This window comes from Macaca fascicularis, chromosome 18 (assembly GCF_037993035.2).
Source record: "Macaca fascicularis isolate 582-1 chromosome 18, T2T-MFA8v1.1".
NCBI classification, from domain to species: domain Eukaryota; kingdom Metazoa; phylum Chordata; class Mammalia; order Primates; family Cercopithecidae; genus Macaca; species Macaca fascicularis.
In genome coordinates, this window is record NC_088392.1 from 53830443 (window position 1) to 53857721 (window position 27279).

Sequence of the window (27279 nt, forward strand, 5' to 3'; positions counted from 1 at the left end):
AGGATTTTAAAATGTTGTCTGGAGAATGGTAGAAAATCTTCAAAGGCTTGTAAGCAAGAATTGACAGGATCAGTCCCTATTGTGTAATTTGAAATGTGAACCTGAACTCTTCCAAGGAATAGGCTGCCAAATCTGAGACCTCCTGGCAGTAGTACAGGAGTACATCACCTCTACCCACTTTTCACCCACCTCTGCTGTGGAGAAGCAGCCAGCTGTGTCTGACTGAACTGTTTGTCCTGTCTGGGACAGATAGAATCCATTGAAGAATCATCTATTGATTATATGCTTTCTGTGACAAAGATGTTGACTGACTTAAAGCAGTTTTTGGCTTACAACCACCTATCCATCCATAGGAACATGTCTTCCCCACAATGCCACAGGCAGAAGGAAAAGTCTTGAAGTTGTTTTGGAAACAGGTTCAGAGAAACACTCTCAGGATACAAGTCTGCACAGCACAGACCTTTCTTTTTTTGCCTCAGAAAATGCTGATTTCCACAAACGTGTGTTTTTAATTTGTTTGTTGCACTACATTTTTAAAATGAATGCTTAGGTATAAAATTATCTCAGGGTTAAGGAACTGAATTAGATCCATCTCCATGCTTTTCTGAACTAAAAGAAACAGGGTTTAGTTGGGAGAGAGTCTAGTAAGTTGGAGATAGCCCTGCTGTGGGGAGAGTGATTACTGTAGTAGGACTTAAAAGAGCATGAGGATACCAAGGAATTCGGAGAAAAGGGTTCTATAAGATGGAAGATAAGTTTAGGGCCTTTTAAAAGCCATACATAATAGGAAATGCTACATAATTAACTCCTTGGTTTCAGGAGAGGTATGTGGAGATTATTAATGAAAAAATTTATTATTTAAAAACATTTTTATAAATGGAGCTGGTATAGGTGATAATTGAGAAAACCCGAAGATTATCCAGAAAGTTAGGAACAAGTTATTTTTGATTAATTTTTCTAGTATTTTTGAGACTATGCAGAAAACCTTTCTTCAATTCACATTTGAATTTCACTCAACTTCAAGATACTTAATGTAGTGTTCTGCATTAAACCCTTATGTGGAATTCTTTTTTTTCACCTGAAATTGAGCAGTGTTTCTGGTTCATTCTGAAAGACAGTTACTGTAAAGAACTATTTAACTCTAAAAGGTGTAGTAAATATTTGCTTGTTAATTGCTTCCTTTTAGAATGGAGGTACAACAAAAGAGAAATTCCAATTGGAGATTTTGTCAAACAGGAATTTACTGTAAGTTAATAAAAACACTTTTCTTCTGTGTAAGTACCACTTCCCTAAAAAGCTTAGAAATTTTTAGGGGTGATTAGATGTGGGAAAGGAGGTACTACATAGAAAAATGAAAGGCAAAATTCCTGTTATCACAACTCTAGTTTTGAATTCTTTCTTCTTTCCTTGCCTATTGCAGTATTCTTAGTGTTCAGTGTTACCTACTTCTAGTTTTCCTAATGTACCTCAGGATCTCCTCCTGTACGCCCCTGCTCCCAAATTAAAACTTCAATACTTCTCTTTTTGTTTACAAAATGAAGCTGAAACACTTGTTAGCTTGATATTTAGTTTAAGTCTTCCTTTCTTTCCAGCTTTACACTTCATTATTCCCTCATATATAATGTACAGTGCATTCATTAGGTCATGAGCGGAGCTTCTTTCTGCCAAGGATATTCTTTTCACTAATGCTTCATCACACATTTACACATAAGACTTAAGTAGGCTTTTATCAACTTGACTGTTGAGTCGTCTTTTATTCGTAGTAGCTAATGCAGTGTCTGTGAATGGTAGATACCAAGTAATTATTTGTTGAGTGTATGAGTGGCATGAGACCTTAATCATTTATAATTATCCTTTAGTTAAATGCATTTATAGTTCCACCCAACTCAAACTTAGAGAAGATAATTAAATTATACTTAAAATTTGAGGATTTAATATGTATATACTATATAAGCAGGATATATAGAACCTTTTTCTAGTCTATAGTCATTCATTTTACCAGGGAAATAGAGGAGGATGTCCAGTAATTGTTAATAAATCTTTAATAGATTTTTTTTTCAAAATGACTTTTCTCCTGATTTCCTTGTACAAGACCTGCAGTAATGCTCATTCCTCCCATTGATATGTATGTGTGTGTATATGTACATGTACATATTTTTTTGTGTGTGTATATGTGCATGTGTGCATGCGTGTGTGTGTGTGTTTCCTTATTCAATTTCCTGCTGCTGCTTTCCATATAGAAGGTTTCCCTTGGAACGATGGTTCTTATGTTTATAGATAACAGGATTTTGGCTGTTTATTGTATTTATCAGCATTGCCATCTACTGTAGTTTTAAATTCAATCTTCATAAACCATGGATGATTAGATTATGATATCGTGCAGCATATAAAAATGAGTATACATAAGGTATCTACAATGTAAGAAAATAGGTAACACCACTTCTACCACTTTCTACCATTATGAACAACTAAAACTAGGAACTGATTATGAATTAGTGGAACTAGAGATGATGTTTTAATCCTTTCACTAAGTCCGCTTCATATTGTTTAATAGTGCATACTCTGATTTCTTTTTGAAGCTTGGTAATTGATCTTTTAGTTGAATTGTTTGTGGTATGTTTTATAACTGTCTCCTGGTTATGTGATGAACTGAACTTTTATTACCATGCCCCTTCTGGGGGATGTGCTCAACTTTTTAGGTGATTGTATTAGTCTCCTCACACATTGCTATATACAACTATGTGAGACTGGGTAATTGATGAAGAAAAGAAATTTAATTGACTCACAGTTCTGCATGACTGGGGAGGCCTCAGGAAACTTATTGTCATGGCACCCACTCTGCCTGTTACTCAGTTCCAAAGTGACTTCTACATTTTCAGATATCTTTACAGCAGTACTCCACTACCTGGTACCAGTTTACTGTATTAGTCTGTTCTCATGCTGCTATGAAGAAATACCTGAGACAGGCCCCTCCCCTGACATGTGGAGATTACAATTTGACATGAGATTTGGGTGGGGACACAGCCAAACCATATCGTTCCACCCCTGGCCCCTCCCAAGTCTCATGTCCTTCTCACATTTCAAAACCAATCATGCTTTCCCACCAGTCCCCCAAAGTCTTAACTCATTCCAGGATTAACTCAAAAGTCCAAGTCTAAAGTCTCACCTGAGATAAGGCAAGTCCCTTCCACATATGAGCCTGTAAAATAAAAAACAAATTAGTTACTTCCAAGATACAATGGGGGTATCATAGGTATTGGGTAAATGCTCCTGTTCCAAAAGGGAGAAATTGTCCAAAACAAGGGGTATATAGGCCCCGCGCAACTCCAAAACCCAGCAGGGCAGCCATTAAACCTTAAAGCTCCAAAATCACCTTTAACTCCCTGTCTCACATCCAGGGCATGGTGATGCAAGGGGTGGGCTCCCACTGCCTTGGGCAGCTCCTGCACGGGCTGATGTTGACTGCCTGTGGCTTTTCCAGGCACGAATGCAAGCTGTCGGTGGATCTACTATTCTGGGATCTGGAGGACAGTAGCCCTCTTCTTGAACTCTGCTAGGCAGTGCCCTCTGGGGACCCCATGTGGGAACTCTAATCCCATATTTCCCCTACGCACTGCCCTAGTAGAGGTTCTCCATGAGGGCTCCACCCCTGCAACAGACTTGCCTGGACATCCAGGTGTTTCCATATATCCTCTGAAATCTAGGTGGAGGTTCCCAAACCTCAGTTACTGCCTTTTGTGCATCCACAGGCCCAACACCACCTTGGAACTCACCAAGGCTTGGGGCTTGCACCCTCTGAAATAATGGCCCAAGCTGTACCCTGGCCCCTTTTAGCTACGGCTAGAGCTCGCGCAGCTGGGATGCAGGACACCAAATCCTGAGATTGCCCAAAGCGACAAGTCCCTGGGCCTGGCTCAGGAAGCCATTTTTTCCTCCTTGGCCTGTGGGCCTGTGATTGGAGAGGCTGCCATGAAGGTCTCTGACATGCCCTGGAGACTTCCCCATCGTCTTGGGGATAAACATTTGACCCCTTGTTGCTTGCAAATTTCTGCAGCCCGCCTGAATTTCTCTTCAGAAAATGGATTTTCTTTTCCATTGCATCCTCAGGCTGCCAATTTTCCCAACTTGTATGTTCCACTTGCCTTTTAAACATAAGTTCCAATTCCAAACCATATCTTTGTGAATGCCTAAAACTGAATGCTTTTAAGAGCATCCAAATCACTTGAATGCTTTGCTGCCTAGAAATTTCTTCCACCAGATACCCTAAATCATCTATTTCAACTTCAAAGTTCCACAGATCTCTAGGACAGGGGCAAAATGTCACCAGTCTTGTTGCTAAAGCGTAGTTAGAGTCACCTTTATTTCAGTTTCCAACAGGTTCCTCATCTCCATCTGAGACCACTTCAGCCTGGACTTCATTGTCTACTTCACTATCAGCATTATGGTCAAAGCCATTCAGCAAGTCTGTAGGAAGTTCCAAACTTTCCCACATCTTCCTGTTGTCTTCAGAGGCCTCCAGACTGTTCCAACCTCTGTCTGTTACCCAGTTCCAAAGTGACTTCCACATTTTCAGGTATCTTTACAGCAGTACCCCACTACCTGGTACCAGTTTACTGTATAAGTCTGTTCTTATGCTGCTATGAAGAAATACCTGAGACTGGGTAATTTATAAAGGAAATAGATTTAATTGACTCACAGTTCTTCAGGGCTGGGGAGGCCTCAGGAAACTTACAATCATGGCAGAAGAGGAAGCAAACACGTCCTTCTTGACATGGCGGCGGCAGGAAGTACAGAGTGAAGTGGGGGAAAGCCCTTTATAAAACCATCAGATCTCATGAGAACTCACTAACATGAGAAAAACATGGAGGTAGCTGCCCCCATTATTCAATTATCTCCTACCTGGTTCCTCCTATAACACATGGGATTATGGGAACCATAATTCAGGATGAGATTTGGATGGGGACACAGCCAAATCATATCACAAATATATATTATTTATGATTGTTTCTGTGTTGCTGTGATATATTCATGGGGAGAAAAAATAAAGGAGAAAAAAGAACTAACATTTTAGTGATGTGACCTATCATCTGCCAATTTGTACGAAACTTGCAAACTCCTGATTGAACAGGAAAGGTTAATTTTAGTCTGTACTTAGAGTGGTACCTGGTACATGGAAAACATTAAAATAATAAATGCTATTTAAATTGAATGGAAGGTTTGGAAAACAGGTGTTTTTGGAAGGAACCCCATGAGCAACGGAAATATAGGAATTAACTAGGTCAGACCTGTCATTTAGTCTTATATTCTTTGTTGCCAACAGTGGCATTTCTTTGAGGAATTATGAAATGGTTTGTTTTTCCTTTCTGTTAGCTTTCTGTTTTTCTTTTAATAACAATTTATGGCTCTGTTATTTTTAAAAATACCAAAATTCATTTGACATTTTTTTTTGTAATTTTCTTACATTGCTTGTTGTGATTACCACCATTAATTATTTGTTGTATGTATAGGGACACATAATTTTAAATGGAAGTAAATTTCATTCACTGAAAATTTAGGGAAGGGCATAAGTTGTGATGATTGCTGGGTATTTTTCATATTTTTGCTTGGTTCTACAAGGATAAAAGCAAAAATAGTATCTTGGTATTTGGACCCTATACTCAATCATCTAATATAGAATTTGTCCTTTGGAAAACAATGGTAAATATATTTTTAAATCTTGTAAATTTTTATTTTAGTGTATATTGTAAAAACAATTCTGGATTCTTTGAGAAATTAACCCATGAATTTAAAAAACATTCTAGGGCCAGGCACAGTGGCTCACACCAGTAATCCCAGCACTTTGGGAGGCCTAAATAGGAGGGTCACTTGAGCCCAGGAGTTCAAGACCAGCCTGGGCAACGAAGTAAGACCTTATCTCTACAAAAAGTTAAAAAAAAATTAGCCAGGCATGGTGGCATGCCCTTGTGGTTCCAGCTACTTGGTAAGCTGAGGCAGGAGGATTGCTTGAGCCCAGGAGGTCGAGGCTGCAGTGAGCCTTTAGTCTGGGAGACAGCGAGACCTTGTCTCAAAAAAAAAAGCGGTGGCTCACGCCTGTAATCCCAGCACTTTGGGAGACCGAGGTGGGCGGATCACGAGGTCAGGAGATCGAGACCATCCTGGCTAACACAGTGAAACCCCATCTCTACTAAAAAAAAAAAAATACAAAAAACTAGCCGGGCGTGGTGGCGGGCGCCTGTAGTCCTAGCTACTTGGGAGGCTGAGGCAGGAGAATGGCGTGAACCTGGGAGGCGAAGCTTGCAGTGAGCAGAGATCGTGCCACTGTACTCCAGCCTGGGCGACAGAGCAAGACTCCGTCTCAAAAAAAAAAAAAAAAAAAAAAAAAAAAAACTGAAGTTTTTTGTTTTTGTGGTAATAAATATTATTTGCCATCTTCATTTTTTCAGTGTACAGTCCAGTAGTATTAAGTACATTGTTGTGTAGCCAGTTTCCAGAACTGTTCATTTTGCAAAGCTGAAACTCTGTACCCATTAATAATTTCCCATTCTCCTCCCATTCCCACAGCCTTTGGCAACTACCCTTCTACTCTCTTTTTCTATGAATTTGACTACCTCCAATAAGTAGAACAGACAGTCGTTTGTCTTTTTTCGTGACTCGATTATTTCACCTGACATGGTGTCCTCAAGATTCATCTATGTTGTAACAGGTGTCAACATTTCCTTCTTTTATAAGGCTGAATAATACTTTATTGAATATATAATTCATGTTTTGTTTGTTCATTGATCAGTGCTCTTACCTATTGGCTATTGTGAATAATGCTGCTAACGCTGTAAAATATTTTTGAGTTGCTACTATTTGTTTTGCATTGTTTTATCTTTTTCTTCTTTTGAGTTGCTACTTTTGAGTCTCAAAAGGTTAACATGCCCTTTTAATTATGACAGGAAGCATGGTCTAGTTGTTAAGAGGGATTTGCTTGGCTGTTGGACTTTTTGGATTCCAATCCTGGCTGATCTCTTCCTCATTATTTCCCTGGGGGCAAATAACGTTTTTGACTTTGTTCAACTGCCAAATAGAGACATATTGTTAGGATTAAGTGAGATAATATATGTAAAGTGCTTGGAATAGTGTGTAGCACATAGTAAAAGAGCAGTGAAAGGATTCCGTTTGTTCAGGTACCCATTCAAAAGTATTGCAGGCAACCTCCCAATTAGATAATACAAATTTTAGTTTCTAAACTCATTTGACACTGGGAAGGCAAAAACCTGGATTGAATAATACCAACCTATTTTGTGGGTGAGATTGAGAGGGCAGGGATGGGTAAAAAAGAGACAGGACTGAATGTTATGAAAGGGTCCTGATACCTTAACCAGTTACACGCTGTGGTTTATCTAACCAGACAAGGAGCCTGAAAACCACAAGTTGTTCTCTGTTATTGCCATCTCTTCTTATCTTTATTCCATGCCAGCAACTTTCAAAAGCAGGAAAAGTGGTAGACAGCAGTTTAAACAGACAAACCAGGTTATACAGTGGCATGGCACAGGTTTTGTAAAGTTTGATCAGTTGTGACAGTATGTGAGAAGGTTGGGCTTCTGGTTGTACCTCAAGAATGATGTGAACTCAGAGGTGACTTTTTAATATGTCGAATGCTTAAATTTGTAAATTGAATTCTTAACATCTAGAAGACCACATGTAGCCTGATCAAAATTTTTGTCTTAAATCCAATGAGATCGCCCACATCAATAGGATACTGCATAATTGGTCCTGACCATAAGTTTCCTACAGCGTTGTACTATGGATGCCACAGGGTATAATGCTTCTGAATATGACTGTACTACGTTGAGTGATTCAAGTTTAATTCTAGTAAAATGTAATAATAGTATAAAAGATTATGTTCAACACTGTTTTCCTTATGTATAGTCTTGTTTGAGTCATATTCAGTACTACTCTGCTATTTAACATTGTAACCAGTAAAAATGTACTCTGGCCCACAACTGTTGAAATCTTGTCTACTTCCTTAGAGAAATGATGACACCCACAGAGCATAGTGAGTAGGGGAATATTTTTGTCGCAATGAATTCAGTTTAAAATTTATGGCCATGTATTCTAAAGACAGAAACATCTTAACTTTTCCCATTTATTCTTCCTAGCAGTTAATCTGTTACCTTGGAAAATATTTGTTGCGTAAACAAAAAATGTATAATTGATTGAAGGGCTGTCTCTTTCAACCTGTTTTACATTTCGTGCTCTTCTGTTGTTTTACAGTAGCTTAACAATGATTTTGAATTAACATGTCTATTAAAACAATCCTAAATTCAATGGAGGATTTAGGGTGCCATCTTAATAACATGACTAATCACCATCTTATTTTAAATGACTGTATTTCTTATAGTTTGTAATGGTTTTACTAAAATTTAGTAACAGGATAGATAAAATTTAGGTGACAGGAGTCAGCGAGATGCATTTTTACATAGACATTAGTCGTTCTGGTGAGTTAGCAGCAGTGACTCTGGTTAGTTGGTAGTAAAATGAGAAACTAGGTTTGAAATGATACATAAGGTTAGTAGGGTTATTTTAGTTCTCAAAATGCTTAATTCAGATATTGAGAAAGTTTGTCCAAGTAAAGATGTTTTAAGTAGATTTTAAACTTTTTCTTATTTTTCAGCCAAACCAAACAGGAAGCTTACTTTTCTCTACCTAGCCAATGATGTCATACAGAACAGCAAGAGGAAGGGACCAGAGTTTACAAAAGATTTTGCACCAGTTATAGTGGAGGCTTTTAAGCATGTTTCAAGGTATGATCATTGTTTTGGGTATTAGGTAATCTGTTTTAAATGTACCATATATCCTTTCACTAAAATTTGCCTTAAGCTATTAAAATAAAAAATAGGGAATATAGTTCTTTGATGCTTTCATTTGAAAAGACTTCCCTCTACATGGCATTTATAAATGTATTACATGCCTTCTGTGAAGGAAAAATATTTTTTGAACTGTTGCTAAGGCGGGCCGTTGCAGTACTTGAATTACAGCTTTCCTTTAAGAGACCAGAACCAACTCCTATATTGGAATGAACTTCATTAAAAATGAATGAAGGTATACAATTAAAAATTTGTGTGTTTATATAGCTATCAGTCTTGTAACGAATATTTCCATATGCACTTAGTACTGTTTCTATTTTTTGTTGTTTTTTTTTTTTTGAGACAGAGTCTCACTCTGTCGCCCAGGCTGGAGTACAGTGGTGCAATTTCGGCTCACTGTAAGCTCTGCTGCCCGGATTCAAGCGATTCTCTTACCTCAGCCTCCCGAATAGCTGGAATTACAGGTGGCCTGCCACTGCGCCCAGCTAATTTTTGTGTTTTTAGTAGAGACAAGGTTTCACCATCTTGGCCAGGCTGGTCTTGAACTCCTGACCTCATGATCCACCTGCCTCAGCCTCCCAAAGTGTTGGGATTACAGGCGTGAACCACCATGCCCAGCCTGTTTCTATTATTTACTTGCCCTCTGGGTAATTTTGTACATTGCATGTATTTGATTATTCTCCACACTTTAATGATTTATAGTTTTATGCTCCAGTCCAGATTTTTTTTGTTCCAAACCTGTGTGCCCAATTGCCTTTTGACATTTTTAGTTGTGTGCGTCTTCAGACATCTCAGACTCGCTGTGTCTGATACAGAACTCATTATGTCCTTGCTTCCCGCCATACTTGCCCCTCCCGTAGGTTTTATACTCTGAATGGCAACTCGATTTATCCAGATGCCTGTGCAAGAAATTGTGTTATCTTTCAACTCTTCTTTCTCCTTCACTCCCCATATCTCATATAGTGCACCTTGACTCAGTTCTTTGGATTTCTTTCCCTTTTAGTTACCATAATGTCTTTTTGGTATAATTGCAATAGTCTTTAGTATTGTTTAATTTATTTAGAAAACTAAACAGAGTTGCAGAGCTGGTCATAATACTTCCTTGCTTTTGAGTGGTTTCCATTTGTTTTAGAGATGAAGTCTAAAGTCCTGAGCAAGACTTAAGATGTTCCTTTGTGGCACTCCTATGTCCCCAGACTCCTGTCTCACATTTATTCCACACAATCTGTAGTCTACAGTTTAAGCTAAATTAACCTTAATTTTTAGTTCTTTCTGCCTTAAGGCTTATATATATGTTGCCCCTCCCTAGAATTCAATAAAATATTTATTGGCTGCCTACTATATGCAAAAACCCTGAGTAGTAGTGACCAAGCCAAAGTTTGGTCTACTGGAGCCTGCATTTCAGTGGATGACAAAGGTAATAAGTAGATAGATGAGTGAATGCATAATGTCAGATGACAAATGCTAGCAAGAGATACAAAGCAGGGAAGGAACTAGATGGTATGAGGGTGCTCAGTTATGTGATGAGATAAAGAACAACAATTTGGGGAAGGTGGCATTTGAACAAAGACCAAAGGAAGGGATGAAATGAGCCATTTGACTAGGCAGAAAGGATTCTAGGCAGAGAGAATATGTGGCCAAAAAAAATGAGATAGCTGTGTGCTGGACATGTTTGAGGACCTTAGCAAGGAAATTTGTATGGTATTAGGGAGTATGTACTGAGGGATTGCCAGAAAGCAGAGCATGTGGACCTTGTGGCCCAGTGTAAGGATTTTGGCTTTATTTTTGATATGATTGGTAGCTCTTGGAGGATCAAGAGCTGTATAACCTGATTTACATTAGGATGCTTTGTACAGAATAGAGTAAAAGAGTAGAGGCAGGGAGATCGTGAGAAGACTACAGAATTCTAAGCAAGAGATAATAGTGTTTCAGTCTACAGTGATAGCAGTGAAGGAGATAGGAAACAGTTGGGAGTAGTCTGTTTTTCATTTCCCCATATGTCTAGTCTTAAGATCTCAAATTCAGTATCATTTCCTTAAATACTCTTCCGGGTATCTCTTAAACTGGGCCAGGTCTGTCTTAAGCACTTTGTTCTTTTTTGTGATACTTATAAAGTAACAGCTGCTGTAAGCTGCGTTTGTATCTCCATGTCAAAGATAGTAACTGGATCAATAAATATTTGTTGAGTAAATTAAAAAATTATCTATTAGAAATCTTCCTTAGCCCTATGTCTAGCCCCCATTAGGATAGGAAAATCCCTAGTAGCCAGTACTAAAACTTTTACAGTTTAAACTTTTTTTGGTTGTTTAATAATATGTTTATAAAATGTTTACTAGAAGCAAGCAGTATGTCTTGATCACTTCACTTTTGAACTGCTGGCCACATAGTGATGCTAAGTAGATATTTGGACAGTTTTTTTCTAGGGAATGAATGTCTGATTATCTTTAAAGTTACCATTACCTTTTTAATAGCACTATGTATTTTTACTGCTAACATTTTTCTTTTTTTTGTTGTTTTTTTTAGTGAAACTGATGAAAGTTGTAAGAAGCACCTTGGAAGAGTGTTATCTATTTGGGAAGAAAGGTCTGTTTATGAAAATGACGTGTTGGAACAACTTAAACAAGCTCTGTGTAAGTGTAGAATCCTGATCTCTTATCTTGATCTCTTCATTAAAATGTATTCTTCATTAAAACTTAAATGTTCTTTCATTTCAGATGGTGATAAGAAGCCTAGGAAGCGAACTTATGAACAGATAAAGGTGGATGAAAATGAAAACTGTTCCTCTCTGGGATCTCCAAGTGAACCACCACAGGTAGAAGTTTTACCCTGTTAAAAGAGTTACAGACTTCTACTTCATGTTGCCACCAAGCTTTATTAATTTTGTTTCACTTTTGTAAATTGATTTCTATTATACTTTTGGGTATAAGAAAGAAGCCACATGAATATCTCTTATTTCCTGATTAACAAATTAATGTAGTATGTAGTATGTTGTATATTGTATATATTGTATATTTTGCATAGAAAGAGGATTTTTAATTGCCAAGCATGGTTAGATATGGTGAGATTTCAGCTATTTAAACAGATGCTTTTAAAAATAAAACATACCTATTTTGTTATTATTATTATTTTTTTTTTTTGAGATGGAGTTTCACTCTGTACCCAGGCTAGAGTGCAGTGGCACTATCTTGGCTCACTGCAACCTTTGCCTGCCGGGTTCAAGTGATTCTCCTGCCTCAGCCTTCCAAATAGCTGGGATTACAGGCATGAGCCACCAAGCCCAGCTGATTTTTGTATTTTTAATAGAGTTAGGGTTTCACCATGTTGGCCAGGCTGGTCTTGAACTCCTGGCCTCAAGTGATCCTCCTGCCTTGGCCTCCCAAAGTTCTGGGATTATAGGCATGAGCCACTGTGCCCGGCCCATGTATGATTTATGTACACTAAAATTTTCATTCTTGGACATAAACACTGCCCCTTTAAGTATTTTTGTTTTTAAATGTAAAAAGTAGTGTTAGAGTGGCTGAGTGCGGTGAGACAAAACCTGGCTCCTGCTGAGCCCTGGTCCAGAAGCAGACATGGGGTTGCCAGAAATTAGTATCCTCTAGGGTCACAGGAACTCACAAGGACAACAGGAACTCACAGTGCTCCGTGGGAGTGAGAGGACTGGACCCAAATTCACTGAATAAAATCAGAGGCTTGGAGGAGCTCTTTCCCCCATAAATGGAGCTTGAAAAAAAATACAATCAATTACTACCTGTAACTGTGGATTTATATTAGTCTGAGTACTGGAGAAGCAGAAGGAATGAGACCAAGGCCAGGACCTGAGTCAGCCTACCTGTTTGTTCAGTGATAGGAATGCTGAAGCCCGCTGGCCACTATGGACAAGAGCTTGAATAGAAAAGTGATAAAAACGTAACATTTGGAACAACCAAACGCTAAGAGTTATGTCTCTTCCTATTTGGTAATAACTTATGACAGAAAATCATTTTTGGCTAAGAGCCTCATGATTCCATGAACAGTGTTTTGCCTGAGTTCTAGATAAAGGATCTGGCCTCCTTCCACTCTCCCTGATGAAAGAGTAACCACAGTTGCATATCTTAGGAATGTTTTTAAGTAATCATTTGCCTTTTCTCTAATACTTGTATAAAATGCTATTGCTCTTTGTTTTATAATGACCGTTTTTTAGATTAGTTGTGCTGCTTAATTATCAATGATTCAGCTTTGTGGTTTTCATTTTTTGTGTGTGTTATTCTTTGTAAGAATGGCTAAAATCTCTTTGTAGGATCCAGTTAAACTCATTTCATTCTCCTCTAGTAGAAAGTACTAGGCTTAGTGTTGTTTCATACAACTGTGCTTTCTTACCGGATCCTTGATCAGGCATTGGGAACTTAGAATGTACTTATGTAGGATTGTGAAGGCGTGATGAGATCAGGTTGTAATTAAAGCATCAATGCATTGCCAAGACAGTAAAGCCAGATTTCTTCTTAGAACTCCAGGCAATTAGAATTTTCTGAGAATGATTTAAAACATAGTAGTTAGTTGGGGCAACATGAGAAACAAGCTTTCTGGTAATTGTTGTTACTCTTAAGCACACTTGAATTGTAGAGGGGATATATCTTACAATGAAATTATTTTTTAAAATACTGAAATTTTAAACACTTCTAATGAGTGGGCACACGTAGGATAGTATATTTCTTATTAGTTTCATTGATTCCTACCACATTTGATCATTTGTCACGTGCTACCATTTTTTTCAAGGGAATAGTTTAAAAATCTTTATATATACGCAGAATTACTAATATCATATATTTTTTAAAGCGTATGTATAATTTCCTAGTGTTTCTGAGTCTAGTCTTAGAAATTAAAAGAAAGAAAGATGAAAAAGATGGGCTGGAGAGTGGAGACTAGTAAAATAAAATTCAATTGTTTTTCTTTGGAATAACTTTATAGACATTATGAATTGTGAAATCACCAGCAAAGAGTTGCTCTTCCCTCCTAATTATAGCTTATATGAAAACAGTGGAAGTAAAATATTTTAATGATAAAATAATTTCAGTACTGGTTAAGCAATATGTAAATACTAGTCATTAGATTATGGAATTTTGAAATATTTTAATGATCTTATTAACAAGCCATTGGGTAGTTGAAGATATCATATTTGAACATATTCCGGAACTACATTTCTCTTGGGCTTTAATTACAGCACTTAGAAATGATATCTGGGAGACTCTTCTGTGTTGTAGTAGATGATTTGTAACCCTCTTTCCCTAATATCCAATTTAATACTAAAAAAAATCTCGTGTACAATGATAATGTAATGAATATATCATACATAAAACTTGTATTCTCTAGGTTGAAGTTAAAGTCTACCTTCTCTTTTACCACTGATGTATTTGCCATATAAATCAGTTGCTTACCTCATTTTAGTACTCAGATAATTATTTTTACACTCTGTCTCTACCACTGGAGTAAGCTGTCTTCAAGGTCTAGGGCCTTGTTTATATTTTCAACACCTAACATAGTATAGCTTCCTTTTTTCTTAATATATAAAAGAAATTGATTGTCTTCAAAAGCAGTTTATATTAGAAGCTTTGTGCTAGTAAATAGCCCATAGGGATGAAAAAATATGAAATTGAAGTCTTTTGCACTTGTTTAAACTTAATTTGTTTTGGTTCTGAAGTTGTGTACTTTTTAGACTCTAGATCTCGTTAGAGCATTACAAGATCTAGAAAATGCAGCCTCAGGTGATGCAGCAGTTCATCAGAGGATAGCTTCTTTACCTGTTGAAGTCCAAGAAGTATCTCTATTAGATAAAATAACAGGTAAGAAAAGAAAATGTGATCCAGAACTTTTTTGGGAGTTGGATGAGAGAACAGCATATGTCATTGTTTTTGTTGTATAATATTTTATTATCCTGTGCTTCTCTTAGATAAAGAATCTGGAGAAAGGCTTTCCAAAATGGTAGAGGATGCGTGTATGTTGCTGGCAGATTACAATGGCAGATTGGCGGCAGAAATAGATGATAGGAAGCAACTCACTCGAATGTTAGCAGATTTTCTTCGTTGTCAAAAGGAAGCCCTTGCAGAGAAAGAGCATAAATTGGAAGTGCGTAACCTTTTTCTTCTTTAGTGCTTATTTATTTAATTTACTTTTTGTTAGGAATTTTTAAATATTTTAATCTATATGCACATTTTGCATTTTTTAACATAGACCTTTTTAGGCAGTAGCCTAGGTAAGCTTCTCCTTGTATTAATGGTTTTTCTTCTACTTGAACAAAATTAACCTTGCAAGTAAACTTAGAAATTTGGAATTAGCAAAATTGGTTGCATTTAAAAATTATTCTTGTGAAATTCCATGCAACTGTAATTTGTCTTATCAATTTAACCCTTATCTATCACAGAAATAATAGGAAAATAGCAGGTGGCAGTAACTTGTAGGATTTATTTAGTTTCTGTTTTGAGAAGATGTAGGCTTTTAGGTACACCATTAATTCTTTAAATTACTCACTTAATTCCACCCACCGATTCTAATGCTTACGTGTTCTCAGCCCCACTCCCGGCTCACACCCTTAGGTAGAAATTCATTGCTCCTGTAAATTAAGTAATAATTAGTACTGCTGATGAGAAATCTGGGAGTGCAGGAGATAATAAAAAAAAAAAAACATGCTCATATTTCCTTTAATTAGAGTAGCAATTGTTAGGGATACATGAGCCAGATTTGGTTTTATGTAAAAAAAATCTTTTAGTTGATGAGTTCTTGTTTAACTTGTATTGCTGTGGCAATTTCTTATTGTAATACTATGTAGGAGAATTTCTTATTTGAATCCCTTTATTTACAGAAAGCTCACTGTAAATCTGTAGGAATGTCATGGTACTACCCCATTAAGTTATTTTTATTCGTATTTAGTTATTGATTCAGCAGTCTCTAATTGTGCCAAAAATGGTGCTTAGATTAGATTGCCATTGCTACCAATGAGAGCTGCTACTTAATTATTCCCACCTCAAATTCCTGGCTCTCAAGTTAGCACTACTCCTTTTCAATTTACTCCTTCTCTGCTCATGTAAATACCCTCAGATGATAATTGTTGGCGGGCACTATGCTCTACCTTTGAAGATGTTGCCCACTTCTACATGGAAAGGAAAAGATGGTTTTCTTAAAAAGATGAATTTGATAATTGACTTGCCAGTATTTCACCTTGTGATGAAACCTCAATCTTAAACATAGTGTTACTTGTTTTATTGTCCACAGAATTAAGGGTAAGTAATGTCATACAATTTTTGTCTTTAGTGTTTCAGTATGGTTTCTTTAACTTCTATTGAGCTTCTGTTACAGATATTGGACATGGGCGTATCTTCTAACGATGTCATCACCATTAGTGTATTCTTCCTGCTAAAAATAAATATCAACCCCCAAAGCCTGTATTGTCTCATGTTTTTGAAAATTGAAGAGAAGACTGTAACTTTATTCTTCTTTATACTTTCTCACTTATGATGATAGTCTTTTGTCACTGTTTACAAAAATAGAACTTATATTTGAAGTGTAACTGTAGAAAATAGATCAGATGCCACTCCCCATAATCCCCTCTTTTCCCAGTGCCTTCCAGCCACATTTCATAGTTGGCAGTCATAGATTATGAGGCTGATGATAATAACAGTCATAGGTAATGAGGCTGATGATAATAATAATGTTAACATTCATGTGTCAGGTACTATTCTCGGCCCTTCACATAATCCACTCATTTAATCTTATACAGCAGGATGTATTATCCACATTTGATAGATACAGAACTGAGGCGCAGGGAGGTTAACTTGCCTAAGGTCACAAAGAGCTAGTGAGTTGTTTGGAACCCAGAGAATCTGCCTCCAGAGCCAGTGCACTTCATCAAAAAGACACATTTGCTTCCTGTTTTTACTTAAATCTAAGATTACAGCAAATGCTAAAGCCCTATTTTTCCAACTTTTTCTCCTCCCTCTCTCCTCAGAGGTAATTATTGTCTTGAAATAAAGCTTTCTAGGAACTTTTATTGTTGTTATTCTGCATAACTGGATTTTATATTATAAAGAAGAAATCACCTCAATTATGTTCAGCTGTTTTTTTAACAAGTAAAGAAATACTCTTTACAAGTAGAGAAATAAACTTGAAAGTTATTCCACAGAACTCGTTGTAAATTATCACTTAGAACTGTTATTCCTTTGTAGAAGATGTGGAAATGATTTGAGATACTTAGACTTTTTTGTACCAAGTAGGTGGCATCACTTTGAAGTTGAGACTGAGAGGCGAAGATTTATATTTTCTGAATCAGCTGTGATACCATCAAATAATTTTCATCTACTGTGTAACTTTGAGCATTAACTGTGATTGACCAGATACTGATGTATCATTAGTTGCTGCTTTTTTGAAAATGGAACATAAATTTAAAGTATCAATTCAGGAATTGGCCATTTCATATTTCTTAAGGAAGCCATTATTAAAGCATGTGTAATGAATGAAAACATGAAGTGGTTTAAAATTTGTGTTTTAAGAAATCATTAATCATTATTTTTAAAACTTCTGACTATAGTTGGTTACAAGCAGAAGCAGATAACTGTTGGGCCGGGTGTGGTGGTTCACGCCTGTAATCTCATCACTTTGGGAAGCTGAGCTGGGCGAATCACTTGAGGTCAGGAGTTGAAGACCAGCATGGCCAACATGAGGTGGAGGTTGCAGTGAGCTGAGATCACATCATTGCCTTCCAGACTGGGCGACAGAGCGAGACTCCGTCACACACACACACGCACACATACAGCAGATAACTGTTAAAATAGACTATTAATAAATTTAGTTTACATTTATTTATTTTAGGGATTGCTATAGGAATCAGTTACCATTCCGAAGTTGAAAGTATTGTATAAACTGTTGTTCGGTTAGCTTATTGTCTTGGAAGGCATACATGAATAGGATAATTAAAATGACATTTTGATTTTGACGTTGTTTCCTAGTACATACAAAAGTTATGTTTACACTTTACTGTTGTCTAAGTTTGCATTAGCGTTACACGTAAAAATGTGTATATCTTAGTTAAAAATACTTCATTGCTAAAAATTAATCATCTGAGCCTTCTGGTAGTCATCCTCTTTGCTAGTGGAGGGTCTTGCCTCAATATTGATGGCTGTTGACTGATTAGGGTGGTGATTGCTGAAGGATGGGGTGGCTGTGGCAATTTATTAACAGTGATAAAGTTTGCTGCATCAATTGACTTCTTTCTTGGAAGATTTCTCTGTAGGATGCAGTAAATTTGATAGCATTTTGCCTACAGTGGAACTTCTTTCAAAATTAGAATCAATTTTCTCAAGCCCTGCTACTGCTTTATCTAGTAAATCCTTTGTTGTCATTTCACCTCCACTGGGAGTAGATTCCATCTCAGGAAACCACTTTTTTTTGCTCATCCATAAGGAGCAACTCCCCATCAACAAGTTTCACGAGATTGGAGCAATTCAGTTGCATCTTCAGGCTCCACTTCTGTTTCTCATTCTCTTGCTATTTGCAGCAGATCACAGTTATTTCCACCACTGAAGTCTTGAACCCCACAAAGTCAGTCATGAAAATTGGAATAAACTTCTTCCAAACTCCTGTTAATGTTGGTATTTTATCTCCTCCCATGAATCATGAATGTTCTTAATGCCATCTAGAATTGTGAATAATTTTCTGAAAGTTTTCAGTTTACTTTGCCCATATTCATCACAGAAATCACTATGGCCTTATGAAATGTATTTCTTAAATAGTGAGACTTGAATGTCGAAATTACTCTTTGATCTATAAGTGGCAGAACACATGTGTTAGCAGGCATGAACACTAGTCACATTGTGCATCTTCATCAGAGCTCTTGGGTGACCAGGTACGTTGTCAATGAATAGTAATTTATTACTGTTGTTATTTTGGAGACAGGCTCTTGTTCTGTCGCCCAGACTGGAGTGGTCATGCAATCACAGCTCACCGTAACCTTGAACTCATGAGTACAAGTTATCTTCGTGCTTCAGTCTCCCAAGTAGCTAGGACTGCAGGTGTGTGCCACCATGCCTGGCTAATTTGTAAATGTTTTGTAAAGAAGAGTTCCCGCTATGTTGCCCAGGCTAGTCTTGAACTCTTGGGTCAAGCAGTCCTCCCACCTTGGCCTCCCAAAGTGCTGTGACTACAGGTGGGAATCACTACATCTGGCCAATAGTAATATTTTACAGGTCTCAACAGTGGGCTTAAAGTATTCAGTAAACTATACTGTAAATAGATGTATTGTCATCCATACTTGTTTCATTTATAAAGCACAGGCAGAGTAAATTTAGCATAATTAATTCTTAAGGACCTTAGAATTTTCAGAATGGTAAATGAACATTGGCCTCTGCTTAAAAGTCATCAGCTACTTTAGATCCTAATGGGGGTCAGCTTGTTTGTTGAAGCTTGAAGCCAGGCATTTATTTCTCTCTAGCTGTGAAAGTCCCAGATGGCATCATCTTCCCGTACCAGTCTCTTTTTCTACATGGAAAATCTGTTGTTGAGTTTAGCCACCGTCATCAAGGACCTTAGCTAGAGCCTCTAGGTAACTTGATGCAGTTTTTATATCCACTTGCTGCTTCACTTTGTACTTTGAAGTTATGGAGACGGCTTCTTTCCATAAACCCCATAAACCCTTTGCTAATTTCAAGCTTGGCTTCTGTAGTTTCTTTACCTCTCTCAGGCTTCACAGAATTGAGAGTTCAGGCCTTGCTCTGGATTAGGCTTTGGTTTAAGGGAATGTGGCTGGTTTGATCTTCTATCCAGACTACTAAAACTTTCTACATATCACCAGTAAGGCTGTTTTCGCTTTCTTATTTGTGTGTACACTAGAGTAGTCCCCCACCTTTTTTTGAGATATTGTGTCACTCTTGTCCAGGCTTGAGTGCAGTGGCTTGATCACGGCTCACTGCAACTTCAACCTCCTGAGCTCTAGCAATCCTACTTCAGCCTCCTGAGTAGCTGGAAATAGAGGCATGTGACACCATGCCTGGCTAATTTTTAATTTTTTTGTAGAGACAGGGTCTCACTATGTTGCCCAGGCTGGTCTTGACCTTCTGGACTCAAAACAGTCCTCCTGCCGTGGCCTCCCAAAGTGTTAAGATTACAGGCATGAGCCACCACACCTGGCCTGGAGTGGCGATTTTAGTTTCCTTCGAGAACTTTGCCTTTGTATTTACAGTTTGGCTAATTGGTGCAAGTGGCCTAACTTTTGGCCTGTTGCGGCTTTTGACATGCCTTCCTCACTAAGCTTAATCACTTCTAGCTTTTGGTTTAAAGTGAGATACCTGTAGGATTCTTAATTGACCCAATTCCAATATTGTGTCTCAGCAAATAGGGAGGGAGAGAGACAGGGACAGCCAGTCACTGGAGCAGTGAGAACACAGACAATGTGTGTGGATTAAGTTTGCTGTCTTAAATCACTCATCACAGATTACCATAATGCATAAGAATAGTGAAGCAGTTTGAAATAGCACAAGAAATACCAAAATTTGACAGACACTTAAGTGAGCACACGCTGTTGGGAAAATGGTACCTGTAGACTTGTTTGGTGCCGGGTTGCCACAAACTCAGATTATAAGAAAACACAATATCTTGAAAGTGCATTAAAATGAAGCATGATAAAACAAGGTATGCCTGTATTTGATTTAAATTGAGAATTTGGTAAGATGCAGCTCTGTGGATGTTTCAAAGAAGCATGTGACTAGTTTCTTGATTTATATTTTTGAGGTCTAAATATTGTCTAAAATATTTTATGTTTAACTCAGTTTTTTCAGGAATCGAGTCTTTTAGTTGTTAATGATACAAGTAATCTCTTTCCATCATAGGGAAAAAGTTTCTTAAGCAAAAGACTTAGCCCTGTTTATGGGCTCTGTATTTTCTGTCCTTTTGTTTTCATGTAATACATTATATGCATCTTACATGTCATTGTTTTTCTTTGAATATATGGATGTATCATAATTTATTTAACTGCTCTGTTGTTACTTTTTTTTTTTTTTTTTAATAGACAAGATCTCACTTTGTCATCCACACTGGAGTACAGTGGCAAGATCAGCTCACTGTAACCTCACACCCCTCCTGCCTCAGCCTCCCAAGTAGCTAGGACTACAAGTGTACATCACCACGCCTGACCAATTTTTTATTTTATTTTTTGCAGAGAGAAGGTTTTGCTATGTTGCTCAGACTGCCTATTTTTATTGCTTTTATATTCTTAACAGAATTTCAGGGAACATCTCTTTAGTTAACTTTTCACCCGTATATATTGATACTGTTAATTCTTCTGATAAATTTCTAAAGATGAAATCACTGATTCATGTTAAAGACTTGATCCTTGTTACCAGTCTTATTGCCATCTTTGATGATTTCTGAATATTATCTATGTCTTCTGTCCAAGGCCATTCATTTTCTCCAGAGGGAAACACCTCAGATTTACTGGTTAGATAACATAGGACATCTGTTTTAGAACAGTGCTTTACCTCTTAGCACTGTGATTTGGGTCCCTAAATGCACACACTGTTTTGCTGAGTTTCTCTCTACCATCTTTTAGTTCTGTGGGATAAGGGTTTTACCAGATTTGTGTAAAGAGTTTTAGTTGATCCTTATTGTCAACCTTAAGACTCATCGTTACATATTAAGGAGGCTGGTACTTCAAAGTCTGGAACGTATCCACAATTCCTTGGGATGAATTGCATTACTTTTGGTCATTATTTCCTGTTGCAGTTGTCCTCATCTTCCAGCAGGTTCGTTCTTCCTTTCCCTTTCCCTTTCCTTCTTTCAGATGGAGTCTCACTCTGTCACCTAGGCTGGAGTGTAGTAGCATGATATCAGTTCACTGCAACCTCTGCCTCCTGGGTTCAAGCGATTCTCCTGCCTCAGCCTCCTGAGTAGCTGGGATTACGGGTGCGTGCCATCACGGCCGTCTAAGTTTTGTGTTTTTAGCAGAGACAGGTTTCGCCGTGTTGGCCAGGCTTGTCTCAAAACTCCTGACCTCAGTTATCCGCCCACCTCAGCCTCCCAGAGTGCTGAGATTACAGGCGTGAGCCACCACACCCGGCCTTCCAGCAGGTTCTTGGCGTCTGTGTGCTGTGGTCCACTTTCGTCTGTCCTTATGGATTTCTGCCTGTGTAAATTGCTTTATTATTTTAGTGACTTATTGGGAGGGAGCAGATAAACATGAGTTTGCTCTGTCATATAAATGGAAGACTTTTTATGTCTTAATTAAGTAGAACTGTAATATATGTGTTTCATAACTGCTGCCAAACGACCCCTAAGTGGTTGTCATGTATTACCTAGCTTAAAAGATGATCTTCCTGCTCCCTCTCACAACTTCCTACATCATTGCAACCATATGGATCTTTTAAGAAATAAGATCCCATCACACCCCTTTAAAAACTCATCAATGGTCCCCCAATACACTTTTGGATCTTATTTTGAACTCATATCAGACACCATTTAACCTCATCTTGTATCATCTCCTTGGCGTGCATTTTGTTTTTCAGGCATATCAGGCATGTTCTAAAATCGGAGTTTTTGCTTTGCTGATTGTTAACAGAGAGAGACTGGAATGCCCTTGCCTCCTGCTCTTTCCTTAACTGGCTCCTTTTCCACTCAGGTTTATATTCCTATGTCAGGTCTTCAGAGAGTCCTACATCCTTTTCTTTTGGTCCCACCTACCCATTCCTCTGGCGCCCTCTTCCCAACTGTATTACATTGTCATTTTGGTTTTTGTTTTTCTTCCATATTATTTATTTCTATTAATACTTTATATACTTAGTTTTCATGTGCACCTGCCACTAGGATGTTAGTTTCATGAGATGAAGAACCTTGTTTTGTTTTTCATGTTTATTGCCATACCCTCAATGCTTAGAGTAGTTTCTGTTGCCTGGTAGGCACTCAGGTGTTTGTGTTAAGTAAACGAATGCCATTAGAAATGTAACCTGCAAGAGGTATATATTTTAAATTGATAACTTATTTGCAACTAAATCAGGAAAGAATGATACTTTAATAAATAAAAATGATTGAAAGACCCTTGAGGATTTTGAATAAAATTTATATCCAACATAATTGGTTAAATCATTTTAGTAGAGTCCAATACTTAAAAAGTCTTAAGTGGGCTGTGTGTTCAAGGCATGCAGTTTGTAGAGCTGCAGCTGAGCATTTTGAACAAAGGAATAAATGATCATTTTGAAATTGTAGAATTATTTTACCAGCTTGTGTTTTTTTCCCTTCTGTAGGAGAATAACACTAACAATATGTGAGAATAACATGAATAAAAAATGAACGGTAGTAATCCATAGCATTGTATAAGTACTGAATTTGTAAAGAGTAAAAGTGCCGGAGTAAAAGTGCCATCTAGTGGAAGAACTGGAGCTACAGATGAAACCAGAGTCCTTAAGCCAGTGTTCGTTCTTTTACATCAAAGTCTGTAACAGAGAGGAATTTACAGTCTATTGCCCTTTGTGCCTGTTCACTCATTCATGGAATGGAAATGTAATACTAATACTAATAACTGTCAAGAGAGGCGTTTATGGAACTCTGATGGTTAAAACGATGCATATGGGCAGTTACATTTTCTTGAGACAAAGGAAGTCCTTAATAAACTGGTAACAAAGGCTACATTTTGTTGTTACTGTATCAGTTCTTAGAAGTTAGATGAGACTGAAAAGTAGTTTGGAGCCACATTGTGGAGGGCACTTGAATGTCAGGCCCAGTAGAGGTTGATAACAGGCCAAAGGGAAGAAAGGAGTGGTGGTGTTGGTGGTGTCTGAAAATGGTTAAAGTTGCTGAGTGGATTGGATTGGAGAGAGATTCGCAGTAGGGAGACCAGATGCAACTTAATTACAAAAATTTATGTTCTGAGCAGTAAAAGCCTGAACTACAGTGGGTGGTAGCAGTGAAGTGTGTGTGTGTGTTTTGAGACAAGGTCTCACTCTGTTACCTAGGTTGGAGCACAGTGGCACAATCATGATTCACTGCACCCTTGACCTCACACGCCTCAGGGGATCAGCCTCCCGAGTAGCTGGGACTACAGGCGAATGCCACAACGCCCGACTAATTTATGTGCTTTTTGTAGAGACAGTGTTTCACCATGTTGCCCAGGCTGGTCTCGTACTGCTGGGCTCAGGTGATCCACCTGCCTTCGCCTCCCAAAGTACTGGGATTACAGGTGTGAGCCACCACATCTGACAGTGTTTTTTTTTTTTTTTTTTTTTTAACTGTAAAAGTAGTACATGCTTATCATAGTTGAAAAATCATTGATAGGCACGTGCAGATACCATCTAAAATTTTTATCACCCATTAAATAACCTTTGGCAAGATTTAGAAGGATAGAATCAGACTGTACATGCCATATTATATAGTGTCTTTTTGCACATTTACTGTAAACATTTTATGATTATAAATTTCATTTAATAGCTAAGTTATATTGTTCTATAGAAGTAGTATTCTGGCTGACACGGTGAAACCCCATCTCTACTAAAAATACAAAAAGCTAGCCAGGCGTGCGCCTGTAGTCCCAGCTACTCGGGAGGCTGAGGCAGGAGAATGGCGTAAACCCGGGAGGCGGAGCTTGCAGTGAGCTGAGATCCGGCCACTGCACTCCAGCCTGGGTGACAGAGCGAGACTCCGTCTCAAAAAGAAAAAAAAAAAAAAAAAAAAAAAAGTAGTAGTATTTGTTTAGCCAGCTAACTATTTAGTGTTTATATTTCTTCCAGTTCCTTGCTCTTGAAGAACGTTGCTTTAAATCACCTTTTGGCATTTATGTTACTTCCAGTTTGATACTGAAAACATTGCTCTGAATCACCCTTCAGCTAAGTTTTGGCTTATCCGTGATAGTCTTCTCATAAATTCCTAGAAGTGAAAGAAAAGAAAAAGAAAAAGCAATAAGGGGATACGGTTTTCATGCTTGAATTAGTGACAGTTTAAGAAAACAGCCTGGGCACGATGGCTCACGCCTGTAATCCCAGCACTTTGCAAAGCCAAGGCGGGCAGATCACCTGAGGTCAGGGGTTCGAGACCAGCCTGACCAACATGGAATAACTCCATCTCTACTAAAAATAAAAAATTAGCTGGGCGTGGTGGCACATGCCTGTAATCCCAGCTTCTCGGGAGGCTGAGGCAGGAGAATGGCTTGAACTCAGGAGGCGGAGGTTGCAGTGAGCCAAGATTGCGCCATTGCACTCCAGCCTGGGCAACGAGCGGAACTCCGTTTCAAAACAAAGAAAAAAGAAAAAAAGTGATATTCTTTGTAATGACATGGGGTTGTGGAAATGGGAACTCTTAACACATTGTTGATGTAAATTCATTCGGTCCACTCTGTGGAGGACAGTTTGGTAATAAGTATCAGAAGCATTTATTTTACATAGTTTTTTTCTCTTTTCCTTTTATCAGATTACTTAAATGTATGTAGTGATTTAAAGTAACTAGTAGACTGGGTTCAGTCAAAGGGATGGTATAGTTTTGTTTTACTGTTTTAAAAAACTTCAGGTAAAATACACATAAAATTTACCATATTAAGCTTTTTTAAGTGTATATAGGTCACTAGTGTTAATTATATTCACATGATTTTGCACCTTATTTCTAGAACTCTTCGTATTGCAGAACTGAAACACTGTACCTACCCATTCAACAACAATTTCTCATTTCCCCCTGCACCCAGCCACCAATTTTTCTTTCAGTCTCTATGAATTTGACTACTCTAGATACCTTATATAAGGGAAAGCATACAGTATTCTCTTTTTGTGACTGGCTTATTTCCTTAGCATAATGCCCTCTAGGTTCATCCAATTTGTAGTACACATCAGAATTTCCTTCCTTTTTAAGGCCGAATGATAATCCGTTGAATGTATACGCTGCATGTTTTCATTTGACCATGGATGTATACTTGGGTTGCTTCCACCTCTTGGCTATTGTGAATAATGCTGCTATGAATGTTGGTGTGCAAATAATATCTTTGAGGTTGGGCATGGTGGCTCATGCCTGTAATCCCAGTACTTTGTGGGTGGATTATTTTATGTCAGGAGTTTGAGACCAGCCTGGCCAACATGGTGAAACCCTGCTTCTACTAAAAATACAAAAATTAGCTGGGCGTGGTGGCTGGCGCCTGTAGTCCCAGCTATTTGAGAGGCTGAGGCAGGAGAATCACTTGAACCCAGGAGGTGGAGGTTGCAGTGAGCCGAGATCACGCCAGTGCACTCTAGCCTGGGTGACAGAGTGAGACTCTGTCTCAAAAAATATACATATATTATATATATATATGTCTTTGAGACCCTGCTTTCAACTTGGGGGCATATACTGAGAAGTTGAATTGCTAGATTATACATTAATTCTATTTTCAAATTTTCTTGAGAACTGACATACTGGTTTCCATAGTGCTACAACATTTTGCATTCCCACCAACAGTGCACAAGGGTTCCATTTTCTCCACATCCTCACCCACATTTGCTGTTTTCTGTTTTTGTTGATAGTAGCTATCCTAATGTGTATTAGGTAGTATCTCATTGTGGTTTTGATTTGCATTTCCCTAATAATTGATGACGTTGAACATCTTTTTCATATGCTCATGAACTGTTTAGCTTCGGAGAAATGTCTGTTCAAGTCCTTTTCCTAGTTTAAAATCAGGTTGTTTTTCTGTCGTAAGTGATGGTATCATTTTAGGTTGATGATATTTGTTATAGCCAGGAACTAGAAAGAATTTGGAGACCATCTAACTGAGTTTGTACTGGATGTGATTCTAGAATCTTTCCTGAAAGATGAGATAGTTTAGCCAGCTTCTTCTTGGAAGTTTCTGGTGTAAAGGGAACATACTGTTTTGAGAGTAGTCTGTTCTATCTTCTGGACAGTTGCTAGAAATTTATAAGCTTTTTTATTTGTTTAAATATTTATGACACATGCTGGCAGTAATAGAAATTTATAAGCTTTTTAAAGAAATTAGCAAAAAATATTTGTCCAAATACATATATTCTTTTATATATGTATGTGTATGTAGGTGTGTGTATATTTATATACTTTCACTTTGGAGAAAATGTGGAGTACCAGAAATCACAGGAAGATAATAAAAACCACAAATACTGAAAATGTATGACTTGAAACAATAGCCCATTATCAGTTTCTCTCAGACTCCTTCCTTATGGTTTTTTATGGGCTTACTTTGTTTATAGGATTCTAGATAGATCATTTTGTTGGTGTTTAAGAAATTTTATCTTTGAAACGTTTTACTGTTTCATTATCATTATTCATGCATTATTTCTCACTTAAAATTTTACTTGATTCATGTGTCAGATATGTAAAAAAACTTTTTTTTTTTTACTTGAAAAGATGCTCCAGAAAAAAGAAAAGAGAAATTACATTTTAAAATTTTAAAATAAGGGATAAAAATAAAGACGTCATGAAGAGCAACAAAAATGGC

The 27279-nt window shown here is 37.6% G+C and overlaps 1 protein-coding gene across 3 annotated transcripts in view; it reads left to right on the forward strand.

Annotated features, from left to right (window-relative positions):
- Nucleotides 1-27279, forward strand: part of RPRD1A (regulation of nuclear pre-mRNA domain containing 1A) — a 73876-nt gene that overhangs the window by 23309 nt on the left and 23288 nt on the right. For 2 of the 3 annotated variants that reach the window (XM_005586868.4, XM_005586869.4), the window contains exons 2-6: nt 8660-8789; nt 11376-11482; nt 11567-11664; nt 14545-14671; nt 14779-14954. In XM_005586868.4, the coding sequence (XP_005586925.1) occupies nt 8660-8789; nt 11376-11482; nt 11567-11664; nt 14545-14671; nt 14779-14954 (638 nt within the window). Of the gene's footprint in view, nt 1-8659; nt 8790-11375; nt 11483-11566; nt 11665-14544; nt 14672-14778; nt 14955-16181; nt 17342-27279 lie in introns of those variants that run through there. The other variant, XM_065533898.1, reaches the window with a different exon arrangement.